General features: G+C 31.0%; 2 protein-coding genes across 12 annotated transcripts in view; both read left to right on the top strand.

The window, feature by feature from the left end:
- The first annotated feature begins 3941 nt into the window (after positions 1 to 3941).
- LOC136217036 (UPF0481 protein At3g47200-like) lies at positions 3942 to 5492 on the top strand. Its single transcript, XM_066003610.1, has 2 exons — positions 3942 to 4147; positions 4502 to 5492. The coding sequence occupies exons 1-2, from the start codon at positions 3942 to 3944 to the stop codon at positions 5490 to 5492; spliced, it is 1197 nt and encodes a 398-aa protein (XP_065859682.1).
- Positions 5493 to 7071: 1579 nt separating this feature from the next.
- The window catches only part of LOC136222681 (UPF0481 protein At3g47200-like), a 35908-nt gene continuing 28898 nt past the window's right edge, over positions 7072 to 14081 (top strand). For 5 of the 11 annotated variants that reach the window (XM_066010411.1, XM_066010424.1, XM_066010448.1 and 2 more), the window contains exons 1-6: positions 7072 to 7209; positions 7357 to 7410; positions 8667 to 8711; positions 9273 to 9359; positions 9560 to 9601; positions 13240 to 13284. In XM_066010411.1, the coding sequence (XP_065866483.1) occupies positions 7078 to 7209; positions 7357 to 7410; positions 8667 to 8711; positions 9273 to 9359; positions 9560 to 9601; positions 13240 to 13284 (405 nt within the window). In that variant the 5' untranslated portion in view covers positions 7072 to 7077. The remainder of the gene's footprint in view (positions 7210 to 7356; positions 7411 to 8666; positions 8712 to 9272; positions 9360 to 9559; positions 9602 to 13239; positions 13285 to 14081) is intronic. The other 6 variants (XM_066010432.1, XM_066010459.1, XM_066010429.1 and 3 more) reach the window with 3 other exon arrangements.

Genomic DNA, 14081 nt, shown 5'->3' on the forward strand with positions numbered 1-14081 from the left:
AACAACTCAAGGTGATCCTAGAGCCAATCCGCCCGTGTTAAATTTGATCAATCCTAGTGGGGGAGGCTACTAACAAACACTTATATATTTAGGAGCCGCAGAAGATCTATAAATCATTGATAATTGATGAAAATTTCTTAAATTCATAATCAAATGAATCTGTTGAATCCGAACACAAAAGGCTAGAATAAAATGAAACAATATGACCCGCAATGTCATCTTCCAAAAACAAAGTTCACTATAATCATCAAGCCTTAATACAACTATGTATCTTCCTTGTTGTTACTGTTCCATGAAAGAATTCAGTGTTTCTATATCCTACTACAAGCCAACAGTTGCGACTCTGATCCTTATAGTCAATTTCTTTTTGAAGTAATTCGAATCTAAGTCCTTTTGAGCCTCAAATTCCTCCTAGTGCAAATCGGCAAACATATCATGGTTCGAAATGTACTTTTGAACTGTAGAAAGAGTTTCAGCTACCACCTTAATGTTTATGTCTAGCCATCGAAACACATCCACGTTCAAATTCCTTAAGATAGGTTGAAGGGTATGCAACTTATGAATTAGGAGATGAGCCGACGAAATGGAAGGGTGGTTGGTCTCCCAATGTGAATCCATCACTTTGCATAGTTAGGATGCATGATCCAAATGGATTGAAACCTGAAATGAGAAACTGAGAGAACCTTTTTATTGCATATAAAAACAATAGATGATGATCCGAGTGATGCCGATGCAAACTACCATGAAATATATTTTCCTAGGAATCTATAAAGGTCATAGTAACCAAAGAACGATCCAATCTACAGTTAACTCTAACTTAACCTAGTCTTCCATTAGTCTAAGTGTAGTAACCCAAATTTCCAGCATTAAATAAGCCACAATCGTACAAGTACCTAGAGCTAGAGGTCGTTCCATTAAGAATTGACATTTTAAGATTCATAAAATCATTTCATAACATCATTCCATAAAATTAGGTGTCTATTGACCCAAGTGCTAACATAAACAGTATAATAAATTATGTTTACCACCCCAAAATAAGATAAGCTCAATTACATGGAATTATGTCTGCTAAAAACCCATGCATAAACATCTCCAATACGTAGAATTAATCACCAAAATAAAACCGTTGGTTTGGGAATACATAATAAATCCGGCTTATATTGAGAACAATAAACAAATAAAATATTTTGAGTTTGAGGATTATGAATACATTTACAGTTCCAATACATGATCTTCATAACAAATATTTTCTTGGAAGACGTGCCACTCTCTTGGAGTGAGTAGAGTGAATTTCCTCCTTAACCTATCTTATTTTCTTTTTGGAACCAACTACCAGGGAGATCACATCTCATCTTTATGACGAGTCGATGGAATTCTCTAAGTTTTCTCCTTTGAAATCTAGGTTGAACTTGACCAGCCCTATTGCTTGTATCAACCATATTTCTTCTAGTATGATTCTACATTGTATTAGATCCCTCAACTAGAGCATGTAGAGTATCTTAATGGGTAGATGGCTCTAAAGTTTAGAAAGAAAGGAAATCTTCTATAAAACCTTTCATTATAGGATTATCTGAACTTCAGGCTACATCAACTTGAATATGATTAATTACGTTGGAAATCATAATTGTATCCACATATCTCCAAACCATATGGCAAACTTTTCCATGAGATGCTTATTGATTAGGTCTTGTATGGGAAGAAGTAAGTGAACATTGTCTATGCACTTTATGTGTAGCCATCACCTTCAGTTTCAGATGGGTAAACATGCTTGTTTGATTGAGGGTTTTTTTTATATGTCAGTTGTGATATGGCATGTGGCCAAAAGAAACCTTAGAAAATAGAGGAAGCTTTTCGTAAACTAATTCAACCCAAAATTATCACATTTCGCTCTATTTCAAGTGATGAAGGTAATAAATTTTCAAGACCAATCTCCACAAGGAACTGTGTAAAGTGCCTAAAATCACCTTCCAGTATTGCTTTGTCAATACATAATAATTAGGCATTCTTTTAGCAATATTCGCTAGAATTTGAGCACATCGGTCTTCCAAGGGAAAATTATAAAGATGTACCCAAATTTGAGTTGGTCTCGATTTCTATGATAGGGGGTGAAAAACTGGAATCCAAGGTTCCAAAAGATTTCATTCTTTAAATTACGAATTTATGTGAGAGTTGAAAATATGTCATATATTATTACGATATTAATTCTGAATTGTAAAATTATTATTTTTAGAGAATAAAAAGTAAAACTTAATATGGGATAATATATATATATATATATATATTGACAATTTTACCCTTCTTCGTGTATTTATTTTAAATTTGGTAAATTGAATTAGATTTTCGATGAGGATACTTGATCAAAATTTAATATGTTATATATGAATTCATTAATTGATTTAAATCTTATGTTTCAGGGAAGAGCTCAAATTGGTGACAAAGCACTAGAACAAGTACATAATTTCCTTCCTTTAAATATCGTAGTACTAAAATATTTTATTCTTATGATTTATTTGTTAGTCAATAAAATTTACTAAATTTTTTTTTTTGAATCAAACAGACAATGCATTAATGTGCCAAATTTTGGTAAAATTGTAACAATGAAACAGAAACAGAACTCGGTAATAAATTATAAAAAGAAGGGCAAGTGGATAAACGGAAAGACTGTGCTAACACATGTGTCATCCCATTCTTTAAAATAATATTTATTTTATTTATTTATTATATTAGTTAGTTCACACATATTGTATGCTTTAAAATAAGAATTTATATATTAGTATAATATTAATTCTAAATTGTAAATTTTAAAAGAACAAAAAGCAAAACTTATTTTTGGTCTATATATATATATATATATATATATATATATATATATATATATATATATATATATATTTATTCAAAACATCATAAATGAATTAGATTTTCGAAAATGATAAATTTGAGTTAAATTTAATATATTATAAATTAATTCATTAATTGATTTAAATTTTATGTTTCAGGGAAGAGCTCAAATTACTGACAAAGCAGTACCTAATTTTCTTCCTTTAAATATTACAGTATTTCTCTTCGTATATACTTATAGAGAGTAAAATATTTTATTCTTATGGTTTATATGTTAGGTAAACAATTTACCAATCTTTATATTTTTATTTATTATATTAGTTATTTCACACATATTTTAAAGTACTTCAATTTTTTAGTCTTTTTTTTATATCATCGCGATTCAATAGTATATAAAATTATAACATTGCCATTGGTTAGATAAGTAAAAAAAGTTTCTTTGAGTTTTTAAATTTAATCAAAATTTTGCTTCAAAAAAAAAATAATCAAAATATTTTTATTATATATATACTTGTATATATTAGTTATAGAAATAAAAATTCTTTATCATTTTATTTACCATTTAATATTATTATATTAAAATAAAATAAACTATCAAATATTATCATAAATTTTCAAAATGTATAAAATATTTTCGTTATTTTTCTTAGTATTCGGTTAATAAATCAATTACTTAGTATTGCAGAGATTAGAATTACGTAGGGAAAAAAGAAAAAAAACATAAAATGAAAAATTTAAATGTTTTATCATTATAAAATAAGGTAAAAAGAACAATTTATCATTTTAAATTTTATTTTATATAATTTGATTGTGGACTTTAATAGAATGATTTAAAAAACTTTAAAAATATATAATTATTTCTAAAAATATAAAGAGTGGATAATGTAATAGGTAAAAACATATAAACATTAATAAATTATTTACTATTTATGTTATGTACTTGAATTTATTTATTTTTATGCTAAAACAAGGATTTAATAATAGATTGGTTGGTATTTCAACAGGACTTCAAAATTCCAAGGAAACAAATAGTGAAAGATAAAAGATGGGTACAACAAACCCAACACAATGATCATGTTTCAATTGATATAAAGAATCTAATGGATAACATCAGAGAAAAATTGAAAATTGTGCGCCCGGTCTCCAATAGCGTTTGCATCTATAGAGTGTCTGATCAACTGCGAGATTTGAACGAGAAAGCCTACACACCACATACGGTATCCATTGGTCCTTTCCACCACGGCAAAGAAAATCTAGCTTTGGTGGAGGATGAGAAAATAAGATATGTAGATTGTTTTCTATTAAGGTATATCTAAAATCCTATTTAGTTTAGATTTTTTCTAAATTAGATAAAAAAAAAATTAAAACTTTCCTCTTAAATGAGTTCTACTAGGCAAAAAGGTTATATATTTTGGCATATATAAGCAATGGTTGTTTGCTTATTTACTTGGATGGATAGTTTTGGAAGCAATTTTCTTACTGTTGTACGAACTTATCGATTACCATTGAATTATATGTTCCACATCACTTGTGAATATAAGAAAAATTAGTCAAACCATATAAATCTCATGTTCTCGTGATTACATGTCTGATTTCTAGTTCCGCATATGATGTTTGCTATAATCAATAAATGATCTAATTTTTAATATTTGCTTGATAGGAGCAATATAAGTATGGAGGAACTTTTCAAAGAGACACTAGAAATGGAGCAAAGATTACGCAATAGCTATGCAGAAAAAATCAACTTCAGCAGCCAAAATTTTGTGACAATTATGTTAGTTGATGGAATTTTCATTCTTGAGTACTTGCTGAGGAGGCGCCACAGAGATTGGGAACCATATGATCCTATTTTCAACAAACAACGTTTGACGAACACAATAAGGTTTGACCTTTTGTTGCTAGAGAATCAGATCCCCTTCTTCTTCATTGATAATCTATTCCGTGTATCAAAGAAACCGGAGATTCGATCTCTTTCGATGATTAAACTTGTCCGACGATTTTTAGAAGAATCAACGGGGTGGGATTGGTTGGTTAAAGATTCTTACAATGATGATAAACAAACTGATCCACAACATATTCTTGACTTCTTATCAATCAATCTCTTGCCCCCAAAACCGCGGCAAGGACAAGAACTCAAGATTCGTACCTCTCCTAGTATTTTTGAGCTCCACGGTGCTGGTGTTAAGTTTAGATCAAGTTCAGACAAACATTTTCTAGATATAGAATTCAAGAATGGGATTCTTGAAATTCCAACATGGAAGATAAATGACCAAACTGAAATCTTGTTCCGAAATCTTTTAGCGTATGAGCAATGTAATACTCCACATCACTATCTTAGTGATTACATTGCATTCATGGATATGTTGATAGATGTTGATCAAGATGTCGAATTGCTTGTGCGAAACGAAATCATAGAAAATTTGCTACAAGATAATCAATCTGTGGCTGATTTGGTTAACAATTTGAGCAAGAATAATGTGATATATGATAAGGATTTTTACTTTTCCGGTTTAGTTGAAGAGCTTAACATCTATTGTGAAAGGCCTTGGCACAAGTGGAAGGCAAACTTGAAGCAAGAGTATTTCAAGAATCCTTGGACTATCATCTCTGTTATTGCAGCTGTTTTTCTTCTCTTGCTTCAAGTGCTTTAATCTTTTATTGGATTTCATATTTTTATTAATTTGCTTCTTGTTCTTTTTAAGTGCTCATACATGTGGTTTGGAGTTTGGTGATTTAATTTATTTGTTTATCTTCGGTAATTTTAATATATTCTATACTGTTTTTTTTTATCTTGTCATATTATATTAACAAAACAGTTAGAATTTTAAATAAGTGCAAAACAATTTTTTAATTTTTTAATTTTTTAATATTTTAATATTTGGTTAAGATTTCATATAATTTTCGGTGACTATGAGATCGTCCCATCAAATTTAATAGGCTTTCTTTTATTAAATATCAACAAAATATTCAATATACTATTTTCAATTGATTTAGATGTTTTGATATTCATAAATCATCACAAAATCATTCCATAAAATCAGGCATCTATTACCCAAGTACTGACATAAACAATACAAATTATGTGCACCTCACCGAAATAAGATAAATGTAGACAAACATATTTTTCATATCTCAAAACCAAAGAGAAATAGGTGGATGTGTCTCGTGAGTTAGGAATAGAATGGTGTCTCTTAAGCGACGATCCTACCCATTAATGTAACCCCTAAAAAGGTTATCCTAATGGCGTGAACATAGTCATAATAAATTGATGAATGTTTCCTACAACTTTCGAGAGTCATGCATAACAACAACTTTGTTGTGCATCCTAAATTTATCCAAATAGAACCACAACCAAAATCCTAGAAAGGGACTTATGAATAAAAGAGGGTGCGAGAGATTATGTTGGGAAATCTCATGGATGTTCTTTAAACTCAGGTCCATGCTCTTATAGAACTTTTGACTCAGATTGGTAGAGAAAGAAATGTCAGAGATTAATATAAAATATATAATTGCACTTTAACTATCAGCTCGAACTTTTAGTTGAATTGGTTTCATGAAGGAATCGACTATTGGAAACGGAAAAACATTGTCAATAAGCTATTGGGTGAGTAAAGGAGTATTTGATCAATTCTCCATTATTTTAGCCGCCAAGGCTAAGGAATCCCTTATTACTACCATGCTTGGTTATGGAATATTAGCCTTTTCTAAAGTATACCAAATTCCACTTGCTTCTATCAAGCAATCTTGGTAACATTTTTCCAGGCCTATTCTAGGTGGGGACTCTTATTCTCCAATCCTGCCATTGGCTGATAAATCATAACTTAATTGAGTAATATGAATGACGTGTCATGTTTCGTTATCGAAGTATAAATTGGTATTATTTTGTAATTGTTAATTCTACATTGGAGCCTAAATTGGTACTCACTCAAAAACCTTAGACCTACTTTGATACTTTATCCCTAAAAAAAATGAGTATAAGAGCTGCCCATGGTCTCTAAAATACTCGAACCGTCTCTACAAACAACAATATAACTGAATTCAATTATTTACTTTTTTTTTTTTTTTTTAATGAGATGCTACATAAATCCAAAGTTGATAGAATAAGCTTTTGCTTTTTCTTTTTCTTTTTCTTTTATTTAGCATTGCTTGGTTGGAGGTTTTAAGAAATATTCTGTTCAATTTATGTATAAATGTATGGAGGAGAAGAACTAATTTTAGCAACAAAATATAGTAAAAATGGGAGACAAAATAGGAGTGGTAAGCAACGTTGTAACAACAACTGATAATGGGACAGGACTTGAGTTCAAGATTTGGATTCCTATCAAACCTAATCAAATTCACTTTGCAGAATCCATAAATAATGAGCTGGTATGTATTTAGTATTTAATTAATTTTTTAGGATTAATTAGGATGTTTGGATATTCTTAAGGACTAATTAATATTTTTATGATGTTTGGATATTCTTAAGGACTAATTAACGTTTTTGATAATTTTAATTCTTGGTTTGTATTGTAGACTGGAGTTAATTTCCGCAACCTTCCCCATGGAGAGATTAATGCACAGCCACAGGTATATGAATTTCTCTTCTAATTTCACTAGAATTGATCCTATTTTTAATTGAATTTTAACTTACATCAAATAAACTAATTTCTATAAGATAATATAGCAACAATAAATAGTTATTAAACAAAAAATATATCTAAATTAAACAGAATTTAAATCCCTTTTACTCATGGTTTATTTTACAAATATTGGAGAATTTTTTAGAAAGATTTTATTATGTCTGACAATTTTTATTTATATCTAAATAAATAAGTTGTTATATAAGGCCAGATAGGGCCACTTTGTGCTTTTGAGAGAAATTCCAAGCCAATCCGTTTTATATGCGTGTTTGAGCAGTTCTGGATCGGGCCGAACCAAACATCAAATATGCATTTTTAAACTCAATTAATGAATAACGGACTTAGACAGATCTAGCTGACTCATAAACAGTTTTAAGTTTTCCATAAAAAATATTCAGTTCGTTGGTGTTAAGATATATTTAAACTATCAATTATGCCCTTAATCTAAAAAAATTACTTTTTAAGCTGAGTAACTTTTTATTAATCTAGGATTCTAATAAATCTACTTGTATAACAATTGAGAGTTTATTACTAAATAGAGTTTGGTAATAGAGGTTATTATCAAGTTGGGACCGAGTTTTTTATAACAAAATAGAGGATATTCCTATAGAGTATTCCTATACAGAGATTTTACTGTATGCTTAATCTTATACGGGAAGAAGAGCGTTTTCCAAATGTTCAAGATAGGCATCTCATACAGGTATTCTAAACTTATCTCGTGACATTTTATGTTATAAGGCATGCTCAGGCCAATTTGTGCTCTTGGGAGAAATTCCAAGCCAATCGGTTTTATATGTGCATTTGAGCAGCTGCGAAACAAACATCAAACATGATTTTTAAACTCAATTCATGACTTTTTGAGATCAAGAAAACAAGCCTTTTGGTGCTAAAATAACCCTGGGATAAGGATGTTTTGGTAAGGACGTCAAGAATATACGGCCGAGGTTTAATAATTAATAAAGAAAATTCAGTGATCGGAGGAGGAGTCCCCCCTCGCCTTTACTTCAAACTCCTAAGAAGAATTCCTATTCCTTATAACGGACTTAAACAAATCTAGACATGTAATAATCAATTATGCCCTTAATCTAAAAAAAATTTACTTTTTAAGCTGAGTAATTTGATTTTATCATTATATTCACTTTATTTATTTAGTTATTCATGTTCCAGAGTGGTTTATAGCTTAGTATAATTAATCTTATACAGGAAGAAGGGGGCCATTCAAATGCTCAAAATAGGCCGCGCATACAGGTATTCTAAAATTAACAGTTTTAGATAGTAAATATGTCCATTTTAAATAAGTTTAGAAGACTAACAGATCATTACATGTGAATCAGATAAGCTAAACCAGAGAGCAGAAAACTCCATCTTTTTAAATAACTACATACTGTGTTTTGTCCAATTTGTAGATCATTATGCAAAATTTTGCAAATCCAATTTTAAGGTTAAAACAAATTTCATATGAGTTTAGTTTGATAACGACCTCAAAATGAAAATTTTCAAAAGTTAAATGATATTTTAAGCAACTTTAATTCTTCAACTTTTTAGGTTTGCCGTTATTTAGGTGTTTTTTTAATGAGAGAGAAAAATAATGTTTAGAAAGAGAAAACTCCAAAAATGATGATTTTGAGGTTGTTATGGGCCAAATTTGGCAAAGTAAAAAAACATGTAAAATTTTGCAACTATGAGGTTGTATTTGAAAAAACATATCACAAATACGGATCTGCAAATCGGTCAAACTACACAGTAGTTATTTATAATTAACCCTCATAATTATAATTAAACTGACAGAATACAAATTTTATGGCACAGTATTCAGCACCTGCTGATCAAATCCTACCACATAGAGAGCAAAGTTTCTACAGAGCTGATCCTGTGGAGAGAGCTGAAACACCACAAGTATAATATTCTTTCCCTATAATATAAATGCCACAATATTTATTTCATAAAAAAATTTAATATTTGAATTATTTTCTTGATACATACCATAAGCTGAGTATTTTTTTTTCTTTGTCATTATATTCACTTATTTATTTATTTATATATATTCAAGAGTGGTTTATAGCTAAAAAAAATTAGTATAATTAATCTTTATACAGGAGCAAGGAGGTCATTCAAATCCTCTAACTTATCCCACAGAGGTATTCTAAAATTAAGTTCTTACTTTATTTAATGATAAAATGAAGGATTTGGATCCCAATCCAAAAATAAATTATGTTTAGCTTTAACCTTTCATACATTATGTCAAAGGCATTTAACTTGCTTCCTAAAACAAAGTTTATATCTAGGTTAATATATTATAGATCTCTTTATTTTTTCATATTATCGGATTGTGCCTTTAAATTTTAGAGATGTCTCATTAATCTATTAAATCTGCGTGATAGAACAAACAGAAATGTTGGAAAGTTAAGACATGTGTATCAATTTAAGCAAGTTTGGGGAAGCTGATTGATTATTATAACCATTTCAGGTGATGAATATGTCACTTTAAATAAATTTAGAATGTTAATTGATCATTCTATGCCAATTCTATAAAACCCCATGTAGTCCTTGTAGGAACGGTTAAAGCTGCCCCCAAACTTGCTTAAGGATTTATATGAAAGAAAGGTAATTAAAAGTAGGTTAAAAAGATAAAGTAAAGTTGTTTGAGTGGTTTAATGAACTCAAGGATTTTAATTTAGAAATTTTGAGTCCGAGTCTCAATGTACGTATAAAGGTTCCTACATCTTTGAAAGTGATGAATTTATACACCTCTAACTCTAAAGGGTAAAATTATATGAAACATAACTAAAAGTAATAAGACAAAATGGTAAATGAGGCTTAAAATATGCAAAGCATAAAGTAAAAGAAATGAGAGACTAAACAATAATTTAATTAAAAAGAGAGGACGGTATCCAATGAAAACCATGTACCCACGCCTTAGTTGAAGTTGACTGTTGGAGCTTTTCTCCTCCAATGCTCCTTATTTCTTTGCTTTGCCCAGTTGACTCGAATTCTCCCAACTACCCATTTTATCAATTTTGATCAACTTGAAGCCATCATCATACACTCTCCCTTGAATAAAACTTGGCCCCAAGTTGTTTATTAAGTATGGAAGAAACTTATAGGTCTTGAAGAGACGCCAACCTTCAGTGGACACCATGAAGGTAGGAGAACCACCCCATAAGCTTCTGAGTTCACTTTCTTCACAATCTTCAGTGGATCATTTGTTAAGTTCAAATCTTGTTATTGGCGTGCTTGAAAATTTCTCGATGCTTGAGTATATAAGAACTTCATCCCCCAAACTTGCATATTAAGCTTCCCCGGTGCTCATCCTTTTTGGCATTCTTCTTCGAAGGGAATTTCTCGGTGAAGCTTGTCTACCCATTCCTTGGCAATCCCATGAAAACTCTTTGATACCCCTACATGGCTTCGAGTAGACAAACTTCAGGCTTTTCCATACTCCACTTCATTAACCCGGATACTAGCCATAACCTTCTTCTGCTTATAGCCGAAATTAAATGGAATATCTAGGTGATACTTGTCAAATCACTCCTTAGCAATCGCATTAATGTTATTCAATTCTCCTATATTGATTTGAGTGGACCAACATAGGATTTTCTTATCCTTCACTTCACTAACCCAAATATTATGCACAACTTTCTTCCACTCATAGCCGATATCAAATGGAATGTCTCGATGATACTTGTCAACCCACTTCATACTGATTCTATAAACACTCTTTGAAGCCTCTATATTTCTTTGAGTTAACCATTCCCAGACTTCTTTATCCTTTTATTCACTAACAGAAACATTATGTGTGAACTCTTAGATTGAGCTCATCTTCTCTTATCTAACCAGATGCAATTCCTATTCACCAAATGACATAAGAACACCAAGCTCTTCGCCACAAGGTTACATTTCATAGCATCCACAGAAAGTATATGCTCTCTCAACAAATCAAATAAATTTTTCAAAACATATATTTTAACAAAGTACACAACAACAAGTTAAAATTTTACCGAGTTGGAGACAAGATTCATTTGCATGATGAATGTGTTAGGAGTTTTAGGCATTCCTAAAATCATCACAAGGCACCCTTCATTTTTCTCTTTAGAGCTCACTACATATCATAAGGAAGATTAGGTAAAATATCTTCGGGATCCAAGTCAATTTCATGCGATATTTTCCTCAAAGATGGAAGCTCTTGAGGCTGCTCTTTAAAGGAAACATTCAGGCATTGGATCTACTCTAGCATAAGGAAGACTGTGTGAATGATCTCATCGCTTGAAGTCAATCTGATGTGGTATCTTCCCCAAACTTGGAAGATCTTAAGGTTGTTATTTAAATGAAACAACCTTGCCATCTTCGGGCATTGGGTTAGATATCCCCATCATAGGAATTTGTTGATTCCTCATGCATCCATTCAAAATGGATTCTTGAGTTGGATAAGCACTCAAACTGGACTTCTTTTTCTCGGTAGAAGAACTCATCATTGGTGTAAGGATGTTTGAATATTATATAGGTGTTTCTTCTTCCCGCACGTAAGGCATCATAATCAAATTGTCAATGCCTTCCTAGGAGCAAGTGGCAAGTCTCCATTTCAACTACATCTCACATGACTTCATCTTGACTAGCCCCAGTAACTTTACAACAGTGAGTAACTTGAAGTTTTGACACCTCTTTGATCTAACCAATGTGATAAGGTCTAGGGTGTGGTTCGGGAACCAAACAAAACTTGCCCAATACAGTTTGACTAATGAAGTTCTCTTGGCTTCCTCCATAAACTATCACCTCACACTTCCTCCATCAATTATCAAGTTCTAAATAGTTGATATCTTGGGTCATGCTTTTTCTCAATAGACATTAACACTCTCGTTACCAAATAAACAACATGCTCACCGTCGAAAGTACCATTCTTAAGCAGGTCATATATAACACCCTCATCTTCTTCATCATTTTCTTTATAAGGAACCCCATATAGGTTCCAGTTAACATTTCTAATATCATCCTCACCATAATAAAATTCATCATCGCTATCTAGCTCATCCTCAGAATCATCCTTCTCTTTATCAATCTCATTCTCAAATGCATCCTCACCCTTCTCATTCTCATTTTAAATCTTGTTCTTCTCTTCCTCAACCCAATCTCGCTTCCCATAGGTTTGTTTCCCATAGTCTATCTCACCAAGGACATCATTATCCCCTTCTAACATGAACACATTAGTCATATGACATTCCACATTCCTAACTTCCATTTGTTTCTCTCCATGGCTCAAGTTGATTACTCAATTTTCCAACTTTCCCAACACATTTAACTATTACTTCCCAACACATTTGATCCACCAATATCTCTTCCATCACCATATCCTTGAACCACGATATATAAAGTTATTTCATCCTTCTCCTCATTGAAAATATCAAGTTCAATGCCACTCTCCCCTTCTTCAAGATTAATACCCTCATCTTCCTTATGCATACAAGTGAAGTTATTCCTAAGGGACATTTTATCAAACACGTAGGGGGCTCCTTTTCCAATATGAACTTCCCCAATATTACCACACACAAAATCAATCTACTCACATACTAAAACTCCTTCCTCCTTATTCATAGAATGATTCAAATTCTCTTTTATAATCTCATTACCCACAAACTCAAAATTAATATTTGAATTATTTTCTTGATACATACCATAAGTTGAGTACTTTTTTTCTTTATCATTATATTCACTTATTTATTTATTTATATATATTCAAGAGTGGTTTATAGCTAAAAAATTAGTATAATTAATCTTTATACAGGAGCCAGAGGGCCATTCAAATCCTATAACTTATCAGCCCATAAAGGTATTCTAAAATTAAATTCTTACTTTATTTAATGATAAAAATGAAGGATTTGGATCCCAATCCAAAAATAAATTATGTTTAGCTTTAACCTTTCGTACATTAAATCTAGGTTAATATATTATACATCTATTTATTTGTTCATATTATCAGATTGTGCCTTTAAATTTTAGAGATGTCTCATTAATCTATTAAATCTACGTGATAGAACAAAAATAAATGTTGGAAAGTTAAGATATGTGTATCAATTTAAGCAAGTTTGGGGAAGCTGATTGATTATTATAACCATTTCAGGTGATGAATATGTCACTTTAAATAAATTTAAAAGGCTCATTGATCATTGTATTCCAATCATATTAGTTAAACAAGATAAAAATAACTCTTTATGTACATGTGAATACCGATTTTGGCCGTTCTACAGAACCGCCTCTAGACCTTGTAGGGACGGTTAAAGCTGCCCCCAAACTTGCTTAAGGATTTATATGAAAAAAAGGTAACTAATAGTAGGTTAAAGAGATAAAGTAAAGTTGATTGAGTGGTTTAAGGGACTCAAGGTTTTTAATTTAGAAATTTTGAGTTCGAGTCTCAATGTATGCAAAAAGGTTCCTACATCTTTCAAAGTGATGAATTTATGCACCTCTAACACTAAAGGGTAAAATTACATGAAGCATAACTAAAAGTAATAAGACAAAATGGTAAAGGAGGCTTAAAATATGTGAAAGCATAAAGCAAAAGAAAGGAAGGACTAAACAATAATTTAATCAGAAAGAGAGGACAGTATCCAATGAAAACCATGTACC

Source organism: Euphorbia lathyris, chromosome 1 (genome assembly GCF_963576675.1).
Source record: "Euphorbia lathyris chromosome 1, ddEupLath1.1, whole genome shotgun sequence".
Taxonomy (NCBI): domain Eukaryota; kingdom Viridiplantae; phylum Streptophyta; class Magnoliopsida; order Malpighiales; family Euphorbiaceae; genus Euphorbia; species Euphorbia lathyris.

Excerpts from the sequence above, each read along its gene's own strand:
- LOC136217036 (XM_066003610.1), top strand. The coding sequence starts at position 3,942 with ATGGATAACATCAGAGAAAAATTGAAAATTGTGCGCCCGGTCTCCAAT. Across the intron at positions 4,148-4,501 it reads GTAGATTGTTTTCTATTAAG|GAGCAATATAAGTATGGAGG; the intron begins GTATATCTAAAA and ends TTTGCTTGATAG.